Below are 27,714 nucleotides of genomic sequence, written 5' to 3'. Positions count from 1 at the left end.
AGATGACTTCCCTGGCCCTTCACACCTTTGCAGATATTGCTGACTGTGTTTCTGGTCTGCAGCACTGTAGTGTGCTTTGGCTTAGTTTTGTACCTGTGAAGGCTTGCACCTCAGTTTTGCACGCCCTGTGCCACCTGTATTTGTTGTAAAGGCTGGTATCAGCATTCCTGGGCCTCTCTCCCAGGAAATGACAGGGCAGTAGTAGTTTTTGAGTCCTGGATACCTGCAAAGTTTTGTTTCAGACTGACTGTAGAGACTTGGTGAGTGTTGCAGATCTCCCCTCCTTAGTGTAGGAGAACTATTAGGTGTTGGTTGTGGTGCCAGGCCAAATTCTGCCTAGTCATTGAATCCCAGAATACCCTGAGTTAGAAGGGACCCACCAGGATCATCCAGTCCAAGCCCTGGCCCTGCCCAGGACACCTCAACACTCCCCCCTGTCCCTCAGAGCGTTGTCCAAACCCTCCTGGAGCTCTGGCAGCCTTGGGGCCGTGCCCACTGCCCTGGGGAGCCTGGGCAGTGCCCACCAGCCTCTGGGGGAAGAACCTTGTCCTGAGATCCACCCTGACCTGCCCTGTCCCAGCTCCAGCCCTTCCCTGGGTCCTGTCCCTGCTCCCAGAGGTCGGAGCTGCCCCTGGGGAGGAGCTGCAGCCCCCGCTGAGCTCTGCCCTGGGGCTCCTCTGCTCCAGCTGCACCAGCCAAGTGCCCTCAGCTGCTCCTCCTGCCACCCCTCTAAACCCTTCACCATCTTTGTATCCATCCTTTGGACACCCCCTAAGAGCTTTAGATCTTGTATTGTGGTGCCCAAAATTGCCCCCAGGCTCGAGGTGAGGCCACCCCAGCCCAGAGCAGAGCTGGTGATGAACAGCAGCTCCAGAACTTCCTGCAGGCAGGGGAGGAGTTTGCCCCTTTCCTCACCTCATGTGGAGCTTAAACCTAAATGTCCACCTGGCCAGTAAGTCTAAGTAGCCACAGCTCAGCAGCAAAGCATTTTGGTACTGGCAGGATGGGGGGACAGTGCTGGCAGAGGTTTGGGAGGTGATGTCACCAAGTGCCCTCTCCAGAGGTGATAACGTGTCCAAAACAGTGGCTGGATATCAGGGACTGAATGCTGAGGATTGCTCCAGGATTACTGACCTCCAAAGCACAATCTTTGGAGGGAACAATGTGCCAGCACAAGCTGGGCTGCAATCAGGACCTTATGCCCTCAAATGATGTTACTTTTAAAATGTTTTTGTTGCTGAACTGTCTCTACTCGCTGTGTCTGCAGGAAGTTTTCTCTCACAGTTCACAGCACGGAGTGGAGGGCCTGTAGCAGGGCAGTAACACTAAACCATCCATCTCTTGAGACTGCAGCTGACACAAGCAAGAAAACAAGCAAAATAAAAGATATTTGCGGGTTCACCAAGACAAGGAATTAAACAATGCTGAGAGGGATTCAAGGAATTAATCAATGCTGAGAAGGTTTCAGCATTTTGTGCTACTCTTCAGTGTGTGTTTCCAGCCAGGCATTTTGTGTCTCTTGTTGGTTTCAATTGCTTTTTCTGAGATTTTAAACCTCTAAAACATCTACAGCGCCCCAAATTTTGCTGACTCACACCAAGGCACGGTGCACTAAAAGCTGTTTATTAACATTCCCCAGAGCAGGGAAAGGGAAAAAGAAACGTGGTAGTTGCTGCAGACATTCCAGTTGTCTGCTAACAACTGGATAATTCCTATATGATTAGTTATAAGCCTAATGTGAGTTCCACAAGGACTGTGGAATACATTAGGTCAGGCTTTCTCCACTCCAGCTGATGCTTTAAGGGCACCATTTCACTCAGCCCAGAAGCAAATCCCACACTTTTCCTCTCAGGGAAGAACTTCTTCCCTCCACACATAAAGTTTGACATCAAAAGAAGGGGATAGAAAATTTGACATCTCTTTTACACTGAGTTGTAAAGAATTTTTTTTTTCTAGCAGCACGTGTGCAAAAGACAAACACTGGCAGGGATTTTAGTTTTCATTAATTTAAAAATATTTTACAGGAGAACCATTGCTGAATGATAATGGTTTAACATGATCCTGTTGCCACTGTTTGTTAGGGTTACTTTAAACTTGAGGAACATAGAAAATAGAATTTTTGATGGACAAAAGTGGAAAAGAGGGTTGCTGACAAGCCACTGAAACATCATTTTAATATAAAAAGAGTACAATATACCAAAAAGAGCAGAGTCTCACTGTAAATCCTGTTGTTCCCCTTTCTGCCTAGTGCTCTGTTGAGATTTTTCTCCAAGGAAAGTTTGGAAGTATCACTTACAGGAAAAAGGGAAAATTTGGGTAAATGCAAGTAAACAGCTCAGTTTGGATGGCAGGAATGATAACAGAGACAATTTACCCCCTGCCAGGCTTCTGAATATAATCAGGACACAGAACAAACTGTCTAAAAGGGGAGGAGATCCTGGGTAATTTGTTCAAGTTTGGAACTCTAGGACAGGCCAACAGCAGAACTGATCCCTTTCCTACCACAGCTGGAGCATTACCAGGGAAAACCAAGGGAAAACCAGGGAAAACCAACCCACTTCTGTTGGTCAATCCCAAATTCCCAGCTTGAGGACTGTCTTAAAACTGTGTGTGCTGCTGTGGAAGCATCTTTTCTCTAGGTGTCTACAGTGTTTTCACTTCTTTTTTGGTTTAGAAGGTGGTGTCACCCTCATCCAGGATTAAGGGATACAGGTTGTGGCATTCTGTCTCCTGTTCAGCTCGGAGAAGAGAAGGCTCCAGGGAGATCTTAGAGCCTCTTCCAGTGCCTAAAGGGGCTCCAGGAAAGCTGGAGAGGAACTTTGGACAAGGGAAAGGACAAGGGGGAATGGCTTTAAGCTGAAGGAGGGCAGGGTTAGATGGGATATTGGGAAGGAATCCTTCCCTGTGAGGGTGGGGAGGTCCTGGCACAGGTTACCCAGAGCATCTGTGGCTGCCCCTGGATCCCTGGAAGTGTCCAAGGCCAGGTTGGACGGGGCTTGGAGCAACCTGGTCTGGTGGAAGGTGTCCCTGCCCATGGCACTGGATGATCTTTGAGGTCCCTTCCAACCCAAACCATTCTGTGATTCTGTGATTCTGTGTCTCACACAAATCTAGAGCCTTGTTGTGCTCACAAGAGTCAAGCCAAGATCCTCACATCCTATTTTATCAGCACTGTGCTGTGTGGGACCCAGATGCCTTGCAGACCACACAAGAATAAGAGTAGAACACGTGTGACTTTTGAGAACAGAGGAGGTAAGATGGAAATAACCACTGAATAACAACCAAAAGGGAAAAAAATACGCAGACTGCTTGGGGGATGGGCAGAAAAGTGTCATCCACACATGAACTTGTGGTATCTGTGTTTCCACCTGTAGAACAGTCCAGCAGGGACATGGATGGAGCTTATCCCACCTGTGCCTTGTCTCCAGAGGATGCAGGTGTGTGTCTCCACACAAGGTGGCCATGAGGGAAGGCAGAATCTGGTGACCTGCTCTAAAAGTGCCCCTTGAGAACAGTTTTGGCCTCCTGCACTGGAGCTGAAATCTGACCCATCAGTTGTGTTTGGAGTTCCCAATTTTAATGCTGCTTCACAGTTTTCTTGGAGTGACAGACGGGATGCACACTCCTAAAACAGCTCTTGGTGCAGCACTGTGCACTTTGCATCCCCGTTTATGTTCATTTACAAAGCGATTCTGCAACGAAACGATGTCATATTTTGCTCATGTCAAAACTTGAGAGCTTTGGAAACGGGGTGTAAAATAGCAGCTTTTACCTTAGGGAAAATAAAGGCACGAGAGGTGAAACTGTGGGAAAAAGTCACGAGGAACTGTTTTCTGAGTCCACTGTGCAACCACAGAATTGTGTGACTGCCTTCTTTCAAAATAGATGAAAGATGGAGTTGAAAGCAAAGATGAATTTCATAGTTGCTCCTCTAGGGATGGACAATTCTGGCTTCCATAAAGCTAACCATAATTTCACAGAAAGGCTTGGAGAATCCTGCTTGGCAGTCGTGCAACAGGAATGAACAAATGCACAGATTCTTCATCCGAAATAGCAAAGGCTCATTTCCTTTACCACGACATTTATTCTGTTTATGACAGCGTGAAAATACAAATCTGTAGAATATAAACAGGCTGTTTTATTCTTGCCCAGTGCTTGAAGTCAAACTGTGTTGCATGATGGACGAGCTAAGGAAAAAAAAAAGCGATTATTGGAGAGGACACACTTTGTAGAAATGGGACTTTGTGCCCTGAGAGAGAAATACATCTTCTGTTTGTCCATAGCCAGCAGGGTTTTTCTATGTTCTCGTTCATGGATTGCTGTGTTTCAGCTCTGTGGGGATGTAGGGAAAAGTTTGGGCTGAGATTTAAATGAAGCCATTTATTTTCTGCCTCATTTATGGCTTTTATTGGATCTACTAAACTCCATCATAACAGAGCTTGAGGGAGGGAGCTTTGTGAGCTGGCCAGGAAATGTAGGAATAATTAGTAGAATAGAAATACTCCTAATAACCTGATGTGGGAAACGTGGAGTTTGGTAAAAAAATCAACAGTGGTGGAGTTGAAATGGACATCTTGGACATGGATACGGATTCTGAGTCCACAGAATCATGGAATCATAGAACAGTTGGGTTGGAAAGGACCTTAAGGATGTCTGCAACCTGTTGGTCTCACCTTTTCTCTGTGATGAACAGAAATAGTTTATACATTGATTTTTGAACATTTTCTTAACACTTAAAGATGTGTCAACATCCCTTACACGAATACATTTACATAGATTATATATACAAATAATTAAATGCAGTGGTTAAACTTCAGTTATTAGGTGCTATGAATATTCTCTACTAATTAAGAAGGCCATTTTCCTTCAGTATTATTTATATTCTGGCTCAGTCATGACATTTTATTAATCATAACATTTTCCTAGTCATTATTCTCTCTCTCAAGTTTCATATCTATGTGCTTAATCCGCAGATCCCTTGATCTTTAGTTACTTAAGAACTGGCAGCACTTCACTGGTATCTTTTCTGTTTCAAACCTTCTTGATAGCCCAAGGATTCTCTCTGTGCTCACAGCTTTGCTTGAAAGAACACCAGTGATATCAATAATTGCATTAGTAGGCCAAGATGCTTTATGCTGTTGTTTTTTCCCAGTTTTTCAAAACTTCATTCCGATTGATAAACTCACAACTTTTCAGAATAATTGATTACATTCACCTCTTATTTAAGCCTGAAGTGCTTATTTTATATTTGCCAGTTTTGTGCCTTCCCTAATTTGAGACTTTTGCTCCATCCCATGACATCCCTGTTCTGTTTTTAGAGCAGGTACTCACTATTTGTGCCACAGGCTTTCTTTCCCCTGCTTTATCCTGAGTTTCCACGTCTCCTATTCCTCACAATTTTGTGATTAACCTCTGCAGCAGGACAGCTGCCTCAGTAATCACTCTGCTCAGAACTCATCTGATTTCTCCTGTTTGAATATTCAGTGCCTCCCTCTCTGCTGGCTAAACCTTTAAGTACCTCATTTTCTTTCCACATCCTCTTCATCAGAGCAGATGATCTTAATTACATCAGGTACAGCCTGGATGTGATATTTGAAGTTCTGCATTATACTGATGGCTGTGTTATCATCCAGCAGGATACCAGGGCTTTTATTTCTCAGCTTTACAACTGCAAATTTAATTCAGTTCTTTTTTACTTTTCTGCCCACTCCTTCTACTTTCGAGAGTACTGAAGGAGTCACACTGGTGAAGGTACCAGTTAATACGAAGACTAATTTTATATGAACACTAATTCACACCCTTCACGGTCTTGCACATCCAATTTTTTATGTGAGGGGTTTGGTCTTGTTGCTCCTTCGTATTTTACAACCTTTCCATCAGGCCTGGAGATGGTTTTATTCCCAGTAGGCACACACAGGTACACAGAGCCCACCAGGGACAGATCACCACGGACAGCAGAGCTTTGACAGCCACCACAAACACACTGACAGCTCTCAGATCACCAGGGACAACATCCATGTCCTGCTCCTGCTTGTAGCCAGCTGGGGATCAGTCTCTTCTTCCAGGAAATGGCCTCAAAGTGTGCCAGGGGAGGCTCAGGTTGGACATCAGGAGGAATTTCCTCCTGGAAAGGGTGGTCAGGCCTTGTCAGGGGCTGCCCAGGGAGGTTTGGAGTGCCCAGCCCTGGAGGTGTCCCAGGAAGGCCTGGCCGTGGCACTCAGTGCTCTGGGCTGGGGGACAAGGTGGGGATGGGGCACAGGGGGGATCCATGGGCTGGGAGGGCTTTTCCAACCCAAATGATTCTGGGATTCTGCTTTCCCTTGCCAGTGAGTCAGTCTCAAAGTTTGGCCGTAGATTTTATGCCCTCACTCAAACATACTCACAAGGATCTCACTGTGGTGGCTTTTGTGTTCTCTGGCTCCAACCCTGCAAACCAGATTCCATGGAGCACCTGCACATTATTCACTGGGCACCTTGACACAGAATCACACAATGGGGAGGGTTGGAAGGGCCCACAACCTCCCTGCTCCAGCAGGGTCATCCCAGAGCACATGGCACAGGATTGTGTCCAGATGGTTCTGGAATATCTCCAGTGAGGAGACTCCACACCCTCTCTGGTCTCTGTTCAGTGCTGGGTCACTGCCCAGCAAAGAAGTTCTTCCTCCTGTCCAGGTGGAACTTCCTGGGCATCAGTTCCTGCCCGTTCCTCTTGTGCCATTGCTGGGCCCCCCCGAGCAGAGCCTGGTCCATCCTCTGCCCCCTCCCTGCAGCCCCTCCAGACCTGGGGGAGGTCCCCTCTCAGTGTCTGCTCTGGAGGCTGAACAGCCCCAGCTCCCTCAGCCTTTCCTGCTCCCAGAGATGCTCCATCCCTTTGGCATCTCTGCAGCCTCTGCTGGACCCACTCCAGGAGCTCCATATCCCTCCTGTCCTGGTGTGAGGTCATCCCTATTGAAGCCATGAGCTTCACTGATGTTCCCAATGTCCAGATCCATTCTTTCCTCATGAGATCAGGTTTCAGCAGTAACAATCTGTACCCTGTGCCTTCCTCTCATCAAACAGTCTAAGTTTATATTTAAAACTTCACATCAGGTGTGTCAATTCATTCAAGTACCTGTTTTTCCCCATAAGGATCTAATTTGAATTAGGGAGATAAATGGAAAATTCAAATACTCAGGAAGTGTTTCTTTTTCCTCCCTTCTAAATCCATTTTCTGTGGTTGTATCTTCAGACTTTTAAACTCAGAACTTATTATAGAGAGGGAGTTGGTTTCCAGGTAGTGGTGTGAGGCTCAAACCAGTGCAGGTGTGTGGCCAAGAGGGGGTTCACTGGGTGATGGATGCACAAAAATCAGGAATACAACTGAGCAGTTAAATCACAGCAAGGCTCCAACTGATGACAGTGGGAACTTTATGGGGAGTTAGGAGGAAACACACACTGCAACAAAGCTGGGAACTCTTCTGTTTCCCTGATTTTCCTGCTCAGAGATGTACCAGATGAGTTCTCTTTCTTGTCTTTATATAGTTGTGTTCTGCCAAAATGCATTTTCAGTAAAAAAAAAAAACAGCTCAGAACTATTTATGGTGTCTGAAACTGTTAAGGGGAATAATTAACATTACAGATAACAGTAACATACTCCTGGCAGAAAATATGTGCCTACCTGAGCTATAAAAAATACTGAAACATTTCTGGAGGTTATCCATTACAATATCAGTTTAAAAATAACTTACTAAAATGGTTTTGGAAGTCAGTGAAACAGGTAATAACGCTGCATATGGAGGCCAGAAGGTCTGGGCATGACCAGCTACGTACACTCAATTTATTCCAAACCCACTGAATTGTCTTGCTTCCCACTCTGTTATTATTTTGGAGAGTATCTTCATTTATCTACACTTCAAAGGACACTCCTCCTTCCCTTTACCAACAGGGACTGGTATTAGATGTTCAAAACCAAGGTGCCTTGTGAAGGGTGGCAAAACCAGAATTTTGGAGACATTATCATGTTGACTTGTCCAACTTTCACAGGGAATTCTAACACAAAGGTGAAATAAATCCTGAGGGCAGAGATGGAGTGGGGAAGCAGAAGGGCTGAGGCTGAGACATAAACACCTCAGTGAACTCATCGAGGGGAATGTTATAGGCAGTTTGGAAATCCCCAGTAATAAATAAGCAGTGTGGTTTATCCTTTCAGAATATGAAATCGAGAGATCATTTTTCCTGAGGATGAAGTGTGTCCTAGCCAAGAGGAATGCAGGATTGACGTGCAGTGGATACAAGGTAATGTATATAAACTTTTTGTTCCACCCCTCAATTGTTCAACAGTTGACAAGTTTATTTATTTAGTTGTGTTTGTTTGGTTTTTTTACATATATGTAGATGAGAGCGAAATCTGTGATGACAAGAATCAGTAAAGATCCAAAAAATCCCGCTCCTGATTGCAGATCCCCTTAGTAATGGAAGTCTAAACTCTCTCACAGTGAGCTGGAGTTTGCTCTGTGGCACATTCCCACGTCTTGATCTCTTCCAGGCTGGGGAATTAGCTGGAGCCCAGCCACGGAGCTGCAAGGAGAGCACACAGCTAGGTCTTATTCCCCTGTGGAACTGGAGGCAGGTGAGGCAGGAACCCAGAAACAGGAATTTGGAGCCTTTCCACATCCCTCAGCCTCTGGCTGAGCCGCCACCCGGTTGCACAAGTCACCTCGTTGGCCTCCACATGAATGTTATTCCAAACAACCAGGGCCATCACCCCAGGGCTGAATTGTACTAAACCACTAAGTCTGTTTGGAAATCTCGCTGTTTGTATTATTTTTTCTCTTTATGACATGAAATCAGAGGCCACAGCGAATGCTGAGGTTTTAGGAGAGCAGCTGCCCCTCAGGTAGTTTTTATTTTCAGCTTTGCAGGTAGTTTTTATCCCGAGCTTTGCAGTGTGTGTTTGCTGCTCTTGGAGCCACACAGAATAATTCTATCTCCATCAGGGAAGGTAATTCACATGCAGCCTGGTGAGCATTCTTTTTGTTTGAGTTATTCCAAACCAAAAAGAAAAGCTTGCAAGAGAAGCAGAGCTCCTTAAAGGAATGTGTTCAAAGTGCAGCCATATGTCTGTTTATTTACCTACCTGGTTGGACTGATAATTCTTCATTACATGAACCCTGTTTGCTCAGCTGCTTCCCAGCAAAAATGATCCTGTCCCAGAGCTGAATGTGAAATCAGGTAAAAGAGTAGAGCTTGTAGTGGTGGTATCTCTGTATTTTAATTTCCATTTACCTCTTCTAGTCAGAGACATCACCTTCTTTTGCTCTCTATTACAAGTTTGCACAGTAAAACATTAAAGGATTCATTTATCTAGAGAGTAGTTTACCTAAATTTATTCCCTTTGACTGTACTCAGAGTCAGGACTTAATTTTTTAAAAAATCACCTTATAAGGTGAAGCACAGGAAAAACTCATGGACTAAGTGATCTGGGAATTCAGATCTGTTGAGAGATCTTAAAGAAGATTTTCTTGTTATTGTACTTTTGCTAAATATATTAATCACTTAGTGATTGGAAAGGAGGAAGGAAGGTTATACAGGAGGAGCCTATTTACAGGTTTAATGGGTTGTTCAGGAATAGTAAATAGAGTGAAAATTAATTTCTTTCCATTAGACACAGTTAAAAGTCAAACAAACAGATAAATTAAGCTAAAGGATGTGTGTGTGTATTCCTGATGCTTGCAGTAGAAAATTGCCAGGAGCACCAATGATTTCCAAACACCAGCACTACATAAATTCCATCTTATGTTCTGGAATAGTCCCCAGGTTACATTTTCCCCTCCTCTTTAGCTGACATCGTGAATTTTTACAGCCTAACACTGACATTATCACCTCTGTGATTAGGAATTGTATACAGGGATTCCGAAATCTGATCTCAGGGCTTGGGCGTGTGTCAGGAGAATATCATCTGAACATGACCAGAGAACTTAAAACTCATTTCTTGTGCATTTACCTATACAACAGCCAAGCCTTATAAATAGGATGCATTAATATGCACTGGATTTTTAAAGTGTTTGGTTTTTACCAGAATAACTCCTCGGAATGTAAATGTTTTTATGTGTGTGTGAGAGATGGTCATTTCAAAAAAGCAGCTTTCAGATTTTTTATCAATGAACATGAGTTCTGTCTGTACCTACAAGAAAAAATTAACTAGAAATCAGTTAGATAGTCCCCCAAGAGCATGTACTTTAACACTGGATTAACCATGTGGGCAATAAACACAGATTTTGTGTTTACTGTGTTTGGATCTCCATTTATGAATCCACCGCAACCCCGAAGCTTTAACAGACTAAGCAGAATTTAGTGTTTTAAGGGTGTGTGGCTTTATGAAATCATTGAAAATGAGTTGTTGGCTGCCTTGCCATCAGAAATTGTGTTTTCTTCCCCTTCCAGGTGATCCACTGCAGTGGCTACTTGAAGATCCGCCAGTACATGCTTGATATGTCTCTGTACGACTCCTGCTACCAAATCGTTGGGCTGGTGGCTGTAGGTCAGTCTTTACCTCCCAGTGCAATCACCGAGATCAAACTTCACAGCAACATGTTTATGTTCAGAGCAAGCTTGGACTTAAAGCTGATATTCCTGGATTCCAGGTAAGCAGCTCTTCCGTTTCGAGCATCAAAACCTTTTCAAGGTCGAGCGTTAACGCGAGCCACGGCGGTTTCCAAACACGTCAAAACATCCATGAAAAAATAAAGCAGGCCAAAATAGATCTGGACCTCAAAGGCCATGTGAGTCTTCAAAGTCTTTCAGGCAGCTGGATAGACCATGCTTTGTCTTGAATGCCAAGAAATAGGAGCCTGGACAATTTAACCTGGAGTTACCTACGGTTGCAGAGAGTCTGAAGCCTTCTTGCAGTGAGTTTTCATCACATGAGCAGTGACACATTTTTACCTTAAAGGACACAGATTTTAACATACAAAGCTGGCAGAAGGAATGAGGGTGTACCAGAAAAAAACACCCCACGACTGGAACACTGAGGTCAAATGACTTGCTGGTGTCACCCAGAAAGCTTTTGACAGAGTAGTAAGAAAAGAGAGTCTCGTGCACTTTGCTGTGCCTTAGCCATGAGACCAGTGCTCTTGATGGGGTTGTGGGCATGACAATTAATTCCATTTTCTACTGCATGGAAACATGGCCTTCACAAACAAAATTTGGGGAGAACAGCTATTGCTGAGGAAAGACAACTGGGCCTTCACTCTCAGCTGGTAGGAGAAGAGCCCAGAACCAGAACTAAAATGATTGATTTCTCTGGTTTTGAAGCAGAGTAATTCGTAACACACAATGGTACTTTGTACAGTGCAGTTCAAGATACCTGAGGGGAAAAGCCCAATACACACAATATTGACAAGATGATTATCCTTCAAAAATCCCTGCCTGTGGAGTGTGTGTCCCATATTTCCCTGGCAGGCTGGGTTTGCAAGTAGCAGAAATTATATTTGTGTGCAGCAGTGACAAAGAATCTGTATCCAAGACAGTGGGGAAGTCTGGCATGGCAGGCCAACCATGCAGGAACATGCTCCTTCTCCGTGCTGAGTCCATGGGACAGTGGGCCATCAGCTGCTAAAATACAAAGAACTTCTTGTTTCTGGGATAATTCCTATTTTTTTGGCGCATGTTAGTTAATGTAACAGCTACAGAGAAGCACGAGGGGGTTTAGCAACATGTCTTTGCATGTGGGAAAAAAAAAGAAAAAAGGAAATGATGTGCCTGAGAGGAACTGCCTGGAGACATAAGTGTCTTCAAAGGAGCCAGAACAACCAGAGGTGTTGACAGGAGCAAGGAGAGACCCTGAGCTGTGTTTGCCAAAGAGCAGATGGGTGTCATCCACACACGGGGCAATCGGGGGTATTAAGCATTGCCAAAACCTCCTGCTCTCCCAGCTGAGCAAACCAAGCTCTGTTTGCTCAGAGCAGGGACATGTTGGGAATAAGACTAAACTGTTTTCAGGCTTGGTTCTGGTGGTATCCACGGGAGGGAAAGTGGTGCTGGATCTTCAGAGGTAACAGTCACAGCAGAGAGTGTGAAAGCCATGGGAAGGAGCAGCTCAATAACCTTTTCTAGGCACTGATATAACATGAAACACCCAAAAGTCCATTCATTGAGGGCACTGGAAAAAGGATCATGGAGTCCAGCTCTTAACCCTGCACAGGACCATCCCCAAGAGTCACACCATGTGCCTGAGAGGATCATTGCCGTGTGGTTAATAAGGCTTTAAAGAATTCTAGAGGCCAAAACTGATCCTTGGGGCAAACCCTCCTCCCTGTCACCCTGTCAAAGAACAACCTTGAGATCCCAGGCTCCCTACAGTGCCCTGTTGAGGGGTGGATTTTGTGCTGAGGAAATAAAACAGATGAGTTTGTATCCAGACCCAAACTTTTTAAAACTTCAAAGTGAGACAGGGCCCTTTGGAAAAATGAACACCTGGCTTAGGTTGGTGGTGTCTCGTTTGGGTTTGGATGAGCTGCTTCTGAGCTCGCCAAGCCACCCTCGTTTCAATTGCACTGGAATCAGAAGGAGCACTGGGACCTGAGCAGGACCTTTCACCAGCATGGTGCTGGTAGGGTGAGGTGAGAATTTGGGACCAGAACACACTGCAGAGGAGAAACAGAGGCAAAAATTCCCATATCCTCCTGCAGAAAGACACCACACGTGCTCACTGCTCATTAGCTTAGTCCCTGGCTGAGGCAAAGGCATGCAGGACTTTCCCAGAAGGCGGCATAGCTAGGGAAGTATGGATGTATTTGTACCCTATTTATAATAAATCAGTACTCAAAAGCATTTTTATGTTGTTGTTTTTCTGATTTCCCTCAGAAGAATCCAAACACCCAACACTTTCCCAAGCAGAATGTCAAGTGCCCAGTCTCTGTGGGGTCCCCAGGGCTGGTTAGAGACAGAGTAAGAGTAGAGAAGGTGCATAATAATTACAAAAGAAACAAAAAACTAATAAAAATTTGCATCATCTGCATCCCCCATTGACAAATGTTGCTTGAGAGCCTGTATTCATTTCTGTGGATATTACTGTGTTAGTCTCTGGTGCAGAGCATCCTCATCAGTGCTTGAGTTCAGACCAGGGACATCCTTTTGAAGCCAAAGAACACTGCAGTTCATGCCACAAAGAGACCTTAGGCTTTTAAACTGGATTCCTTCAGTCCAAACTGGAGGACAACCTCCAAGGGCAAGCCCAGGGCACTCCAGCTGTTACAAAGCTTTCAGTCCACAGGCCTAGACTAGAGCTAGTCCTAAGTAAAAGTCCTGAAATTAAACATGCAGCTGCATCTGCTGGTGCAGCAGATCCTCGGCAATAACAATTTTACTCTCTGAAACATGCAGTTTGACTCTTCAGGCCTGACCCAATGCCTGATCTGTGCATCTGGTTCTTTAACATCTACAGAGACGTTGCTGTTTCAAATTCCTCCAGTTTTTCTACTTCTCATCACGTGAGGGTGTTTTTCTGAAGTCAAGCTTCAGCCTTCCTTTCCTTTACCTTGTGGTCTTCACACCTCCTTGTGTTTCCACGTTCTCAGCTGGGATAAGCTCCTGCTTCCTCCTCCTGTTGGGCACCAGTCTGAATTAATTCACAGACCACGATCACAGCTCCTGTGGACTAACACACGTGTTACACTTGTATGTTTGCAAAGGCAAATGGAAATGTCTCAGCAGCCCACCGGAGTGGTTTTATTGTTTCATGAACAGCTCCTCGACCAGAACTCTATGCAAAAGGTCTTGCATGGCAGTGGCAAAAGCTCGAGGTGGAAATAAGTAAAAGAGCTCTTTTTCCTGCCTGTGTGTACCAGGGAAAAGCTGCACCTTGCTTTGGCAGGGTTGAGAGGGTTTATTTTCTTATAAGGGTGAGGATTCCGTTTCCAAAACTAACATTTTTGTCCCGCAGCTTTAAGGCACCTGATTTGTTGGCACAGTCGAATGTTAGGTTAATGAAATGGAATATTCCCGGAGTTTTTTGTTTATTATGGATTGTTCCTTTTCCAGGGTCACTGAATTAACTGGATATGAACCCCAAGACCTGATAGAAAAAACCCTCTACCACCATGTCCACGGCTGCGACGTGTTCCACCTCCGATATGCTCATCACCTGTGTAAGTACAGGGAATGGGGGCTGGAAGCACAGCAAGGACTTAGACCTGTTGGATCAAGCCCAGAGGAGGCTCCAAAAGGATCCCAGGGATGGAGCAGCTCTGCTGGGAGGAAAGGCTGGGAGAGCTGGGATTGTTCAGCCTGGAGAGGAGAAGCTTTGGGGTGACCTGATTGTGGCCTTGCAGGACCTGAAGGGGCTCCAGGAAAGATGGAGAGAGACTATTTCCAAGGGCTGGAGGGACAGGACAAGGGGGAATGGCTTCAGAGAGTAGGGTTAGATGGGATATTAGGAAGAAATTGTTGGCTGTGAGGGTGGAGAGGCCCTGGCCCAGGTTGTCCAGAGAAGCTGTGGCTGCCCCTGGATCCCTGGAAGTGTCCAAGGCCAGGTTGGACGGGGCTTGGAGCAACTTGGGCTGGTGGAAAGTGTCCCTGCCAGTGGCAGAGGGTGGAATGAGATGATCTCTAAGGTTCCTTCCAACCCAAACCATTCTGTGATTCCACATTTCTAGGAAATACATGGAGTAGAGTGAGAAGTTCTGCAGACAACAAGCACTGTGAAGGAAAGCAGAAAAAACTTTCCAAATCTTGATTGGAGACAGATTTTCAAAAGTACTTGGCTATCACTTAAGGAAACCATTAATTCGGCAAATAAGCTCAATACTCAATACTGCTTCTGAAAAAAAAAAATACTTATCTGGCCAGTTTTATCTTTGTATTTAGGAGGTCTGGGCTCTTTTGAAAATTTGGACTTGGTTCTGCATGGCTGAAGGAAAAAAAAACCCAAAAGAGCAAGTGAGTGAGTGAGAGGGCAGGATCTGAACTTTACTAGCTTCTGTTGTTAAAATAAAAACTCTGCAACAGCTCCCCGTTCCTCTGAAATATGTTAGTAATAATCATCCCGTGTTTGAAGTGAATGCAAACCCAAAAAAGTCCTTAGAGGAACATTCATTATTAGCATGTGGATGAGGTTTGGGGAATGGATTGTCAGAAAAAAAAAATAATTGCATTTAATAATTTTCCCATCTTCCAACAGAGACAGCACTCATATCTTCAAACATCTGGATCTGGGAATTAGTTCATTCAGTAGCACATTAATTTGAAAAGCAAATTGAGGGAATAGCTGAACTCTGGATTTGGCTCAGTCTGCTGCAACCCATACGATGCAAAGATGACATCCAAAAACCAATGGCAGTGAATTTTTTTCCAGATTGCTCCTGTAGGCTGGAAGCAGCCAGAGTCAAATCCTCCTTTTAGGCTTCCTGAAGGAGAAACTAGTCAATTCTTCACATTAATATCTGCTATTCATGAGGATCTGGAATATGAAGGATGTTGTAAGGGTGTTTGGCAAGTCAGCACTGAAATTCCAAGTGCTGAGTTCTGTTGGTGGCAGGGAAAGTTCCAGCTGATCTTTACAGCAAGGTCATATTTACCAAAACACTATTGAATACTCTGGGCCATTGAAAGTTAAAAACTAGAATGACCAGGGTACATGGAAAAGTCCTGTCAGGGCATCATCCTCTTTGCAAAAGAGTTACCATCTGGAAGTGACTGTTGACCTGCACAAAACATCCCTCCTTATTTTCACAAGACAGTTTGAAATCCTTTTATCAACCAGCGTGGAGAGGACACCACAGTAGCCACAATCACCTCTGAAAAACAGTTTTCCCCCTTAGAGCAGAGTGATGGATAATTCTGTGTGTGTGGTGGATTTGTACTTTGGCTGCCAGTTTGATCTGTGTATGCCTGGAGTTTGAAACGAAGAGACAAATCATTACTGAATTACCCACCACATCCTCCACAAGGAAAAAAAACCAACCCAGACCTCAGCCAAACAGAATAACCAAGAGCAGTTCTGTAGATTAAAGATAAGTTATTTTAAAGTTTAAAACCAGAAGAAAAATGTGAGACATGAACAGGAATTTATGAAAGTTTCGAAGCAAATGAATCCCAAGAAGCAAAAAACAATGACAAATTCTTGGGCAACTGTGCAGGATCATTGTTAGAATACCAAGTAATGGGAATTATTAAAACAGATGTAAAGTGTACAAACTCCCCCTGGGGAGCATGGTTAGAGCTCCCCCACAATCCATCAGTAAATGTCTTAGGAACATGATCAGCAGAAGGTTGGCAGGTTTGAGGTACCATTCTCTAAAGCAATCTGATGATGAAGTGTCATCTGATGAAGAAAGCCAGAGAGAAACATCTTACACCTAATAAGGGTATTAAGAAAAGAATAAGTAACCCTAAACTGGGGTGATCATTTGCTTTTTCAGAGAGGAAAAAAAAAAATTATCCCAAGCTGCAGACCTAAAGCAACTGAACTCCAAGTCAGGCAGCACAGAGAATAAAACAAAGGGAACAGTGAGGAGAACAAGTTAGAAGGGATGTAACAAGAACATCAAGCTGAGAGGGAAGTGGAGATGTGGATGTTTGCCTAAGGTGTGCTGGCAGCAAACAGGGTTTCCTGTTTTAAACTCTTGATTGGCTTCCAGCTACATGAAAACACTCGTGGCCTTTGAACTGGTGTTATTTATTTCTGTAGCCCCATTAATACCCACAGTGTTCCCTGCAACCAGGGAAGTGTGGCCACACAAATAACGAGGATCTTGCTTTCTAAAACACGGGATGGAGAGGCTGTTCCAGCCCAGACAAAATATCTTTGTGCCCTCAGAGAAATCCCTTCACTTGTACCTGTGAGGGGGATTGTGTGCTGTGACATCATTGCTCTTCCCACGTAAACTTTAAGAGGATTCACATCTCTGTCCCTTGGCAGGGCATCTGCCCCGGCTGATGTCGTCACCAAACAATTCTCCTGCCTCCTGGAAGTCAAACTTTGCATTTATAGAACTTATGTTGCAGCAGAGCACAGTTTCACTGTCGCTGCTCCCTCAGCAACCAAACCTCCTGGCAGAGCAGCACTGGGTTTTAAGAGGTCCAAAGGACTGCAGAGTCTGCTGGGCACCATCCCCTGCCCACGCTGCCCAGGGGAAGACAAAACAGGACCTGCTCCCAGCACGGAACCAAGCAACCCATTTCTCTTGGTGGCATCCTGAAGGACAGGCTGGGAACTCCCAGCCACACGCCCAGGAGCCCGATGGAACCTTTTAAAATAGTCGTCTCTGACAGACCAGAAGGACCAGCCCAGCCAGCCCAGTGCCTTTTTCAGCTCCTCTGCTAAACCAGGAGGGAGCCACAACAGTGGAACACCCAGTTCCAAATGGCACATCCCAGAGCCAAGGCTGAAGCCACGGAATCCTCCCCGTTGGGTTGCAGCGGAGGCCACCAAGAAGTCTGAGCCTGCACAGACTGTCTTGGTAGTGGATTGACCTCGCTCCCATTTCTGAGGTTTCCCATTCAGCATCAAACAGGGCAATTTAACACAGAGCCAGATGGAAGATGACCTCATTTACTGTCTCAGAACCACAGCTACTGTCCCCCAGCCAAGGTCAGACTTTCCCCAGATTTTGCTAAAAATGCAGGAGGCATGGAGTCCTCCCCCATCCCAGGAGAAATATTGGTTTATCCATATAATTACGAAGAAAAGCTGAACACTGTAGCCCTCAGTGGTTTTCACATCTTTTAAAATACTGTCTTAACTGCAGAGCTAAAACAGGGATTTAGAAAAAAGTATCAGTGAGAGAGAAAGGAAGCCAAAACTAGTCCCAAAGCACAGGAAAGAACTTTGTTATAACTAGTGATCCGTGACAGCATTAATTTCTCTTTCAGCAGACTGAGTAGCAAGGCATTTTGAACTCAAGGAAAACGTGCCCATTAAAATAGCACAAAGACTTAGTTCTGAAAAGCCTCGACCGCACGCCAAAAACTATCTGTTAGATGATCTGGGATAATGTGTAAGCATCATTTCCTGGAATGGGACCATCTGGATTATGGAATGAATCACAAAATCATAGAATCACAGAATGGCTTGGGTTGGAAGGGATCTTAGAGATCATCCAGTTCCAACCCTCCTGCCATGGGCAGGGACAACTTCTACTGTCTCAGGTTGCTCCAACCTGGCCTTGGACACTTCCAGGGATGGGACAACTATAGAACATCATTCACAACTAATAGAAAAACAAGAAATAGCGAACCCATGGCATACAGCTGATTATTAACATATATTTTTTAGAACAGACTTACTTGGCACTGAATCTTTGAGCAGCAGCTACAGGACCTTTACCTTGGAGTGATAAATTACACTTAAAGATTACGTCTTTATATTTTGTGGGTGTGTTTTCATGCTTACACACACAGTTCTCATGATTATCTTAAATGTCTCACATCTGCACACCTCTACCCCACAGAGCATTCCAGGTAGAAATGCAGGAGTGAGGAAGGACACTGTCAAGGATGGGGCAAAAAAAGCTGAGAGAGACTTCAAGCCATAAATAACAGTGACCTGATACCAGTGAGGGTGGGGTTTTGAATATCCTGCAAGATCATAGAATCATAGAGTATCCTGAGTTGGGAGGGACCCCCAAGGATCATCCAGTCCAAGCCCTGGCCCTGCCCAGGACACCCCAACAATCCCCCCTGTCCCTCAGAGTGTTGTCCAAACCCTCCTGGAGCTCTGGCAGCCTTGGGGCCGTGCCCACTGCCCTGGGGAGCCTGGTCAGTGCCCACCACCCTCTGGGGGAAGAACCTTGTCCTGAGATCCCCCCTGAGCCTGCCCTGTCCCAGCTCCAGCCCTTCCCTGGGTCCTGTCCCTCCTCCCAGAGGTCGGAGCTGCCCCTCGGGAGGAAGTTGTAGATGTTCTTGTTCATCTTGTTGCTTTCTGAACAAGTGGTACCTTATCCTGACATGACAGGTCCAGAAAGACCTGTCTACAGGTATTTTCTAAGAGCCTGATTTTCTAAGGGAGATCATCTGGATTTGGAAGAAAGTTTATGTATGTTGTCACTTGTGAGGATGGATGGGAGAGTCAGAAGTTCAAAGAGATGGTTTATATACTCCAGACTTTGGGGAGACCTCACTGAGGCCTTCCAGTACCTTAAGAGGACTTATGAAAAGGAGGGAGAGGGACTTTTTGTCTGGACAGATAATGACAGAATAAGGGGCAATGGCTTTAAACTGAGAGAGGGTAGGTTTGGATTAAATATTGAGAAGAAATCCTTCCCTGTGAGGGTGGTGAGACCCTGGCTCAGGTTACCCAGAGAAGCTGTGGCTGCCCCTGGATCCCTGGAAGTGTCCAAGGCCAGGTTGGATTGGATTCCATCACTGTCCATGGCAGGGGGTAGGAACTGGATGATCTTTGAGGTCCCTTCCAACCCAAACCATCTATGATTCTATGACTGACTTAGAGGACATTTTAGCAAGAACAAGAACCCCTTGCTCTTCTACTTCTGTCAGTCTTACATCAGAATTTTCACATTATTCACATTAATGTGGTCCCTGTTTGGTATTGAAATTACAACCCCCTACTCCCTTATGTAACAACTGAACCAAAAAAGCCAACCCCAGCAATGACTGATAGCAGCACAATTAATTACCAAACAGCGATCAACCCATCAAATATTATCTCTTTAACTCTTATTAACTCTTTAGTTCCCAGTTTAATATTAAATGCTCTCCTTGACAGAAAGATCCTTGATGAATACAAATTGTAAGGCCAAGTATTTTCCTTTCTATCAGGGATTTGCTCTCCTAGAGTTGTCTGAAAGAGAAATCTGCTTCTCATCCTCCTTATCATTTATCTGCTTCTGCACCAAACATGTGCAAGGAGAGCACAAAATGACACTGAGCTTTGCTATTGTGTTCAGTCTAGTCCAAGCCCTGCATTTGCAAGCAGTAATTCCATTTCTTAATCATTTATTATATAAAGGAATTGCTGCTATTGGTCACTTTTTTTGAACAGAATTTGTGCAGCGAGCTCAGCCCGTGGTTTCCTAATTTACAATAAATAAGTGATTGTATGGAAGAGTAAGAAGGGGGAGTTCCCTGAAGGAATGATGCAGAGCCACACAAGAAAAGAATCACCTTAGAAGGCTGGGCATCATCTTCTAGTGAATCATTAGATAAATGCCTGGCACTGAACCAGAAATATTTGTGGCTGGACCAAATGTTTAGAGATGTTGCACAGCTCCTGTTATAGCACAGTCTCATGTCAAAACATCCTTGTCCACAGAGGATCCAAAATAGTTTAGAGAGGATTACATGTGTAGTGAAAGATATCAGATAACTGATTCACCTCTCTGTCTTTGTCTTTATTTGGATGCTTCACAACCAATTAACATTTTAATTTTAGCCTTTTAAATCACCCTTCAAGATGTAGAGCTCACAGAGGAAAAAAACCCACCAATCATAGCATAAAATACATTGTAAAATGCACAATAATCTATCAAGCTATGAATGACAGAAGTGCTTCCAAATACACTGGAAAAAAAATCACAGAATCCCAGGATCATCAAGGCTGGAAGAGACCTTCAGGATCATCCAGTGCCACCCTCACCCAGCACCACCACAATCACCCCAAATCCCTGTCCCCAAGGGCCACATCCAGACACCTCTGGAGCACTCCCAGACACAGGGACTCCACCACCTCCCTGGGACACTTATTCCAAGGCCTGAGCACTCCTGAAGGGAAGTTTTTTTCCCTAATATCTCATTTGAACCTTAACTTAAGCCCATTTCCTCTTCTCCTTCCAAACTTGCCGTGTCCCCTTCGAGATACTTTTACTGCCTTGAGCTTTTCTTTTGCCAGAAGAGAAGGAGGACAAACCTTAGGAGTTTTCAACGTATTATATGAAAATAATAACGTGACATTATGAATCTACATAAAGGAGCTGCACAGATCCGTTTGCAGGGGGTTTGGTGGGAGGAGAAGGAGTTTTCAGGGAAGCGAAGGAGGAAAAAAAAAGCCCTTGCCTTGTGAATAAGTCTTTCCAGGAAGCGCTCGCGAGTCCAAGAAACGGGAATTTTTTTGTTTTAATTATTTATTTTTTTTTTGTTATTATTGTATTTACAGTGTTGGTGAAAGGCCAAGTCACAACCAAGTACTACAGGCTGCTGTCCAAGCACGGAGGCTGGGTGTGGGTGCAGAGCTATGCCACCATTGTGCACAACAGCCGTTCGTCACGGCCTCACTGCATAGTGAGTGTCAATTATGTCCTTACGTAAGTCAAAATACTTTGTACCATTCCATGTCGTCAGTAATCGATTCATTACTGGTTAAATACTTGCGGTTTTCTTTGTATCTTTCTGTGCTTGCCTGTTACAGCCCCTTTCTCTGTTCACATCCCCCCCTTTTTAGGTGCTGTCAGCTGAAAGGAGTTGATGTTCCTCACTGCTGTATAAATCCTCATCGTGTGCAGGGAGGGGCAGTGGAGCTGGGGATGGGTCTAGAAATCATGTCTTATGAGGGAGCTGGGGGGGTTTATCTGGGGAAGAGGAGGCTCAGGGGGGACCTTATTGCTCTCCCCAACTCCCTGACAGGAGGGGGCAGGGAGGGGGGTCGGGCTCTGCTGCCATGTCCAAGGGAAAGGAGGAGAGGAAATGGCCTTAAATTGCACCAGGACAGGGTCAGATTGGAGATTAGAATTATTTTTTTTCTCTAAAAGAATAGTCAGGCCTTGGAATAAGTGTCCCAGGGAGGTGGTGGAGTCCCTGTCTGTGGGAGTGTCCCAGAGGTGTCTGGATGTGTCCCTTGGGGACATGGATTAGGGGTGATTCTGTTGGTGCTGGGAGAGGGTGGGACTGGATGATCTTGAAAGTCTTTTCCAGCCTTGATGATGCTGTGATTCTGTGATCAGAAGGTAAAAAACACTGCAGCTCACGTGGTGTAGTTACAAGCACACGATGCTGACGGGAGAGGAACGTTGCTCGTTTTCCTTTCCTCGGGGCTGATTGTGAGAGCCAGGGCAGAGACCAGTTCCTGACTGAGCAGGAGAAAAATTAATTGATCTGTGTCTTTCTATCTGCTGATTCCAAACCTCAGGGTGCCCATGGGGGGCTGAGAGAAGTTGGCACAGCTTGGGTTCAGAAACAAAGACGTTAACGTGGTTCTCAGTGTTCTGATTTTGTCAGAATGTTTGTGATAGACTGGCGTGGGGATGAGGTCAGACCATAAGATTTCTTGCCTGTTGACATTCCCAGACTCAGGAAAAATCTTGGAAGAATGAAAATTAAACCACTATGAAATCTAATATGTGTTTTCACAGGAGCTCTTTTGGGTTTGTGTGGCCTGTTAGAGGATGTAATTCATTGGACTGTTCTTTTGCAGAGATATTGAGTATAAGGAACTTCAGCTGTCACTGGACCAGGTTACCATTTCCAAGTCACAGTTTTCATGCAGAAACTCAGTACCTACCTCGCAGGAAACAAGGAAAATAGTCAAACCCAAAAGTAATAAAATGAAGGCAAAACTCAGAACAACACCTTACCCACAACAGGTAACTTTTTCTGGCAACATTTGTTTACCAATTTTTGTCATAGAGTGTTTGGGGCAGGATAAAGATCATCCAGGACTGAATTTACTATAACACTGACATGTTCTGCCTCAGGAAATCCCTCATAAACCAGATTACAATTAGATCCTTTTGTTCCTGGGGTGGACAGCACAGGTAGTACAAACCGCTCTAGCAAATGATGCAAAAGCTTTTAGATGTGACATATCTGAAGCACTGAAAAAAAAAACAATGCCTTTTCTTGGCAAAAAGATGAAAAAAACCCTACTAAGAATAGCTGTGTTGTGAAAATTTGTGCTGGTGTAGAATGAGTCTCGTTCCCTGCTGCCACGTGGGGTCTTTGATGTCACATAGATATTACTTCATTCCCAACAGTGAGATCCCAAAAAGCATTAGGAGGCTGGAGAGAATGATGAGGGAGAGAGTGGGAAGAGAAAAATATTGTGAAAGAAGCTGATGCAAAGGACAGATTTGGTCTTTCTACCATTCTAAAGCTTGATATGCTAAACCTTTTTCATGGTCTAGTACTGACAGTACTTTAGAACAAACTTCTGCCCTCTGGTACTTACAACTGCCTACTCTCAGTTTGGCTGTGTCCAGTTCTGGAACCTCATGGAAGAGAGACATGGAGGGGCTGGAGCGTGTGCAGGGAAGGGAACGGAGCTGGGGAAGGGGCTGGAGCAGCAGGAGGGGCTGAGGGAGCTGGGGGGGCTCAGCCTGGAGAAAAGGAGGCTCAGGGGGGACCTTCTGGCTCTGCAACTCCCTGACAGGAGGGGGGAGCCGGGGGGGGTCGGGCTCTGCTGCCAGGGAACAAGGGACAGGAGGAGAGGGAACGGCCTCCAGCTGTACCAGGAAGGGTCAGTTTGGACATCAGGAGGAATTTCCTGCTGGAAAGGGTGGTGAGGCCTTGGCAGGGGCTGCCCAGGGAGGTTTGGAGTGCCCAGCCCTGGAGGTGTCCCAGGAAGGCCTGGCCGTGGCACTCAGTGCTCTGGGCTGGGGGACAAAGTGGGGATGGGGCACAGGGTGGATTTGATGATCTCGGAGCTCTTTTTCAACCTCAATGATTCTGGGATTCTGTGAAACCAAAACTATCAAGTAAACACTTAACATTAAGAGGACAAAGCAGTTTTTTTGTCCCCACGTTAAGTGAAAGCAAAGTCATCATGAAGACAAGGAACTTCACCCTCCCCGGTGAGTCGGTCCCTGTAGCCCCTGAGATCGCAGGCAAAGGAGGCCCAGCCCGGGCTGCCTGTATGATACATTCTACAGTTCCATATAAAAATTTAACTCTCTTTCCCCCCTCCCTCTCTTTTTTTTTCTTCTCTTTCCCCCAGCAATACAGCTCGTTCCAAACAGACAAACTGGAATGCAGCCAGGTGGGAAGCTGGCGATCCAGCCCCGCCGTGAACGCCGCCGCCATTCAGGAACAAACCTTCCATTCAGAAAACAGCGAACTTTTATACGCCCCACCGTACAGCCTGCCCTTCTCCTACCATTATGGACACTTCCCTGTGGATTCCCACGTCTTCAGTGGCAAAAAACAAATGCTGCCTGCAAAGTTCGGGCAGGCTCAAGGAGCACCTTGTGAAGTGGCGCGGCTCTTCCTGAGCACGCTGCAGACCAACGGGGAGTGCCAGTGGCACTACACCAACCCCTTGGTACCCAACAGCCAGTCACCGTCCAAAAGCCTTCCTGAGCAGCCAGTGAACATCATCAGGCATAACCTTGCACAGAGTTATGAAGGTGGGTGTCGCTTCGAGGAAAGATAAAAGGCTGTGGGGGTGTCCGGGAATGATCTGTGTCTTGAAAGCAGGGATTTAGGAAACACAGAAAATCAGAGGCAGTGAAAGGTAACAACCACTGTGTTTACAGCATTCACATGTTGATCCTTCTTCCCATTACCATCAGCACTTGATTGGGAATATTATCAATATTCACCAATTCACCTGGTGGAATGGATTCACCAGGATCGCTTTTAGAACAGCACAGAGATATCACCTCCTTCAATACTGGCACAGTTCGCCCTCATGTTTTGCACTCTCAGAGTTCTTTAGGGGAATTGCTCAGGTAAGTCATTGCTGAAGTCAGATTGAACCAAAATGTACTTCAGCTCACACACAGGGATTAAAATAAACATGATCTGTTTCCATAAAAATTGAAGGTTGTCCTTTCTGAGCACAAAGCCATTAGGAATGTCTTCACCTTACAGTTACTACAGGGCAATAATTCTGCTTTATTTGATAATAATTCTGAATTTGAAAATGTCTTTAGTGCTCCTCCCCACTATCCATCTCCCAGTACAGATGGCCAACTCAAATGCTTTGAAGGAAGCACTGAAGACATTGACTCCTTTGAGGTGGTAACCTGTAAAAATAACCTTGAAAAGTTATGAAGTAACCAAATGTGAAGCAGCTCAAAATACACTCTAATCACAGAATCACAGAAGGGACCTCTGGAGATCATCTAGTCCAACCCATTAATTTTTTTCCCTGTATCCAACAATAATAGGGTTTATTGCAGTGGTTTTGGCAGAGCTTGATCTCTCATTATAAACACTCCTGGGCTCACAGCTGGGCCAACTGGAAAATGAAAGTTGAGTCAAGCTGTGATGTTTTCTCCTCCAACATAGGCAAGGAACAATGTTAATTATCTAAAGAAATAAAAATAGTAGGACAAACCAGACTCTGGCAAATTAGACTGTTTCAGGATGGTGTCAAGAGTATCTTCAGCTCAAGTAACAGCATTAAATACTCCCCTCATTCACCTTCCTCTCACACAACTCTAAATATAATTGCTTTGATGAAATAATTGCTTTCATGAATGAGCCTCAAAGCCAAGTTCTGCTGAGATTTCAGGTTGCTGCTCATTTTAGCAAAAATAGCCTTAGTTGGCCTAGATTCCCCCCCTCCCCACAGACTTTACTTTCAGTAACTGTGAGTTGTACAAAAACCTGTTACAGAGAGATGCAAAGTAAAATTACATATAAAACCCCACCACAGACTAGTTTGAACAGTCACATTAATTACTTTTTTGTGAGTTAAGATGTATCTGAAACTGTCAGAGAACATCAGCAAGTGCAGAATTCAGATCAGCTCTGTAACAGAATGCACAGGGCTGGAAACCTGCTGAATTTAGAAGAATTCCTTTAGGCAGCACTCTGGTTTATCCCTTCCCAATCCAGAGCCAACCCTTAGATCTCACCTGCACCCTATTTTGATCAGTTTAAAATCACTGATGAGGATGGACTGGTGGACATCTGTTATAAAGTTGGGTGGAAACACTCCTTTCTTCCTGCATGGTGAGGTTGGAATGAAAGGAGAACTAGAAAAATTTAATATAAAAAAAATTAGAAAAGGTAGGCTCAAGACAGTTTTTTGAGTACCAGAAACAAGAATTTATTCACTCAGGGACACTACATTAGATAGCCAAGACCTTGAAGTGAATATCAGCAGATGTTTAAGGGCTGAGCTTCCTCATCAGACAGCATCAGACACTGAATGTGTCCCCCACAGAGGAGCAAATAACTTCTCCCCAGGGCTTTGTCCTTCACAGGACTGTTTGACCTCACCCAGCTGATGGACCTCACCTCACTGACCGTGGCATTTCACTTCACTCTTCTGTGTTTAGGTTGAAAATGAGCAAGGCTGAAGCTCTTCTTACAGCCAAGAGCAGGTTAAATGCTTTTCCTGAGCTCATGCTCCTCTAATTTGCTCGTTTCCTTTGGTTGCTGTTGTGGGAAAAGGAAGAATTTTAGACCAAAAATAAGAAATGGCTTTGTCTTTAAGGAAAAAAAAAGAAAATAAAAGAATAAGAAAAAGTTACGTTTTTTGAGGATAAGGATAAAGATTGAAGTGAATTCTGCAGTAAGGATAGCATAGAGCTACTCTAAGTGTAGAGAAATCAGCCCAGCTCTTCTTCTCTGCTTCCAGACCAACACTAAGAATGGATGTGGAAAGAAGAGCTTGTTCACAGAACAGACTCTAAAACTTGCCATAACATTTGTCAGCAAAGCCCAGTGAGCAGAGCAGCAGATGAGCAATTGGTGTGGGCAGGTAGCTCCTAGTAAATATATTCCATCAGAAGGTTTCCACAGGAATACTGTTAAATATGTCAGGATAAAAAAAAAAAAAACCCTCCCCAAAAAAACCTGCAAGTAACTCCTGGTATTTGTCAGCCTCATCACACTTGCCTCATGATGAGGAAACACATCTTTCTCATGATGAGGAAACACATTTTTCTCATGATGAGGAAACACATTTTCCTCGTGATGAGGAAAATGGACCTGCAATACCAGTGGTTCTTATTTCTGGTTCTATTCCTACTTAAGGTTTTCTTGCTCAAGTTGGAATGTGTGGGTTCTTTTTTGAGCACAGATGGATTTTAGCAGATATTTGATGAAAACTGACTTGGTACAATTAATTCCTTTCAGAAGCACTGACAGTTGTGCTGTTTAGGAGGGAAAAAAAGAATACGGTCAAACATGGGCCTGGTCTGAGATCATGGCTTGACACATAGTGTTGTAAGAAGCAAAAGAAAAACAGAGGCTCCACTGCAGACAGGATTTATATCTAATTGTTCCAGCCTTGTTTCCTCCTGAAGTTGAGTCAGTGCTGCTGCACTTTTGAGGCTGGTGGCAGAAGCGAAATCCGAACCTTTGGGAGCCACTTTTTTTGCTGTAAAAGGGGGCGTCTGATCTCCCTTACCCTGTCAACTGCTGCTTTTTCCAGTGGCTCCCTGAAAAACTGACAGCCAGGGAGCTTCAAAGCAAGGGAGGATCTGCTCAGCATCATTGTCTCCCATCCATCCAAAGGCGATGCCAAATATGACATCTGGCAACCGGGTTGGATGCGAGGGCTATTCCACATCACATCCACGGGAGCGCCTGCCAAGAGCGCCGTGGGCCAAAGACATTTTTCTCCATGGAAAATAGCTTCTTTGGGAGAGATCAGAGATTGGAAGACGATCATGCCAAGCCATCAAAGCTCTGAAAAGGCACGTAGCAGATACAAGTGCCTGCAAATCAGATGTTTCTGCCTCAGAATCTGAATCTGGTTTTGAAGCTTCTTCCACTTTTTTTTTTTTTTCTCCCCCAGCTGGCCTAGTCATCAGAAAAGAAGCTCATTTCAGTGAAGGCAACCGTATTCTTAGTGAGGGAAGTTTCCTTTGTACACTCAAATGGATAAATTGC

At 44.8% G+C, this 27,714-nt stretch overlaps 2 protein-coding genes across 2 annotated transcripts in view; one reads left to right on the top strand and one right to left on the bottom strand.

The window, feature by feature from the left end:
* The window catches only part of SIM2 (SIM bHLH transcription factor 2), a 57,424-nt gene that overhangs the window by 21,698 nt on the left and 8,012 nt on the right, over window positions 1-27,714 (top strand). Inside the window, exons 5-10 of the mRNA XM_027730059.2 lie at window positions 8,189-8,274; window positions 10,423-10,622; window positions 14,020-14,126; window positions 21,089-21,236; window positions 22,343-22,511; window positions 23,861-24,269. Of these exons, the coding sequence (XP_027585860.1) occupies window positions 8,189-8,274; window positions 10,423-10,622; window positions 14,020-14,126; window positions 21,089-21,236; window positions 22,343-22,511; window positions 23,861-24,269 (1,119 nt within the window). The remainder of the gene's footprint in view (window positions 1-8,188; window positions 8,275-10,422; window positions 10,623-14,019; window positions 14,127-21,088; window positions 21,237-22,342; window positions 22,512-23,860; window positions 24,270-27,714) is intronic.
* Window positions 26,192-27,714, bottom strand: part of HLCS (holocarboxylase synthetase) — a 120,409-nt gene continuing 118,886 nt past the window's right edge. Inside the window, exon 11 of the mRNA XM_039387310.1 lies at window positions 26,192-26,253. Within this exon, the coding sequence (XP_039243244.1) occupies window positions 26,229-26,253 (25 nt within the window). The 3' untranslated portion in view covers window positions 26,192-26,228. The remainder of the gene's footprint in view (window positions 26,254-27,714) is intronic.

The sequence above is a fragment of the Pipra filicauda genome, unplaced genomic scaffold (genome assembly GCF_003945595.2).
Source record: "Pipra filicauda isolate LSUMZ 115617 unplaced genomic scaffold, ASM394559v2 scaffold552_size545530_pilon, whole genome shotgun sequence".
Lineage (NCBI taxonomy): Eukaryota > Metazoa > Chordata > Aves > Passeriformes > Pipridae > Pipra > Pipra filicauda.
Note: the sequence above shows the minus strand (reverse complement) of the source record. Positions and strands in the feature narration are given on the sequence as shown.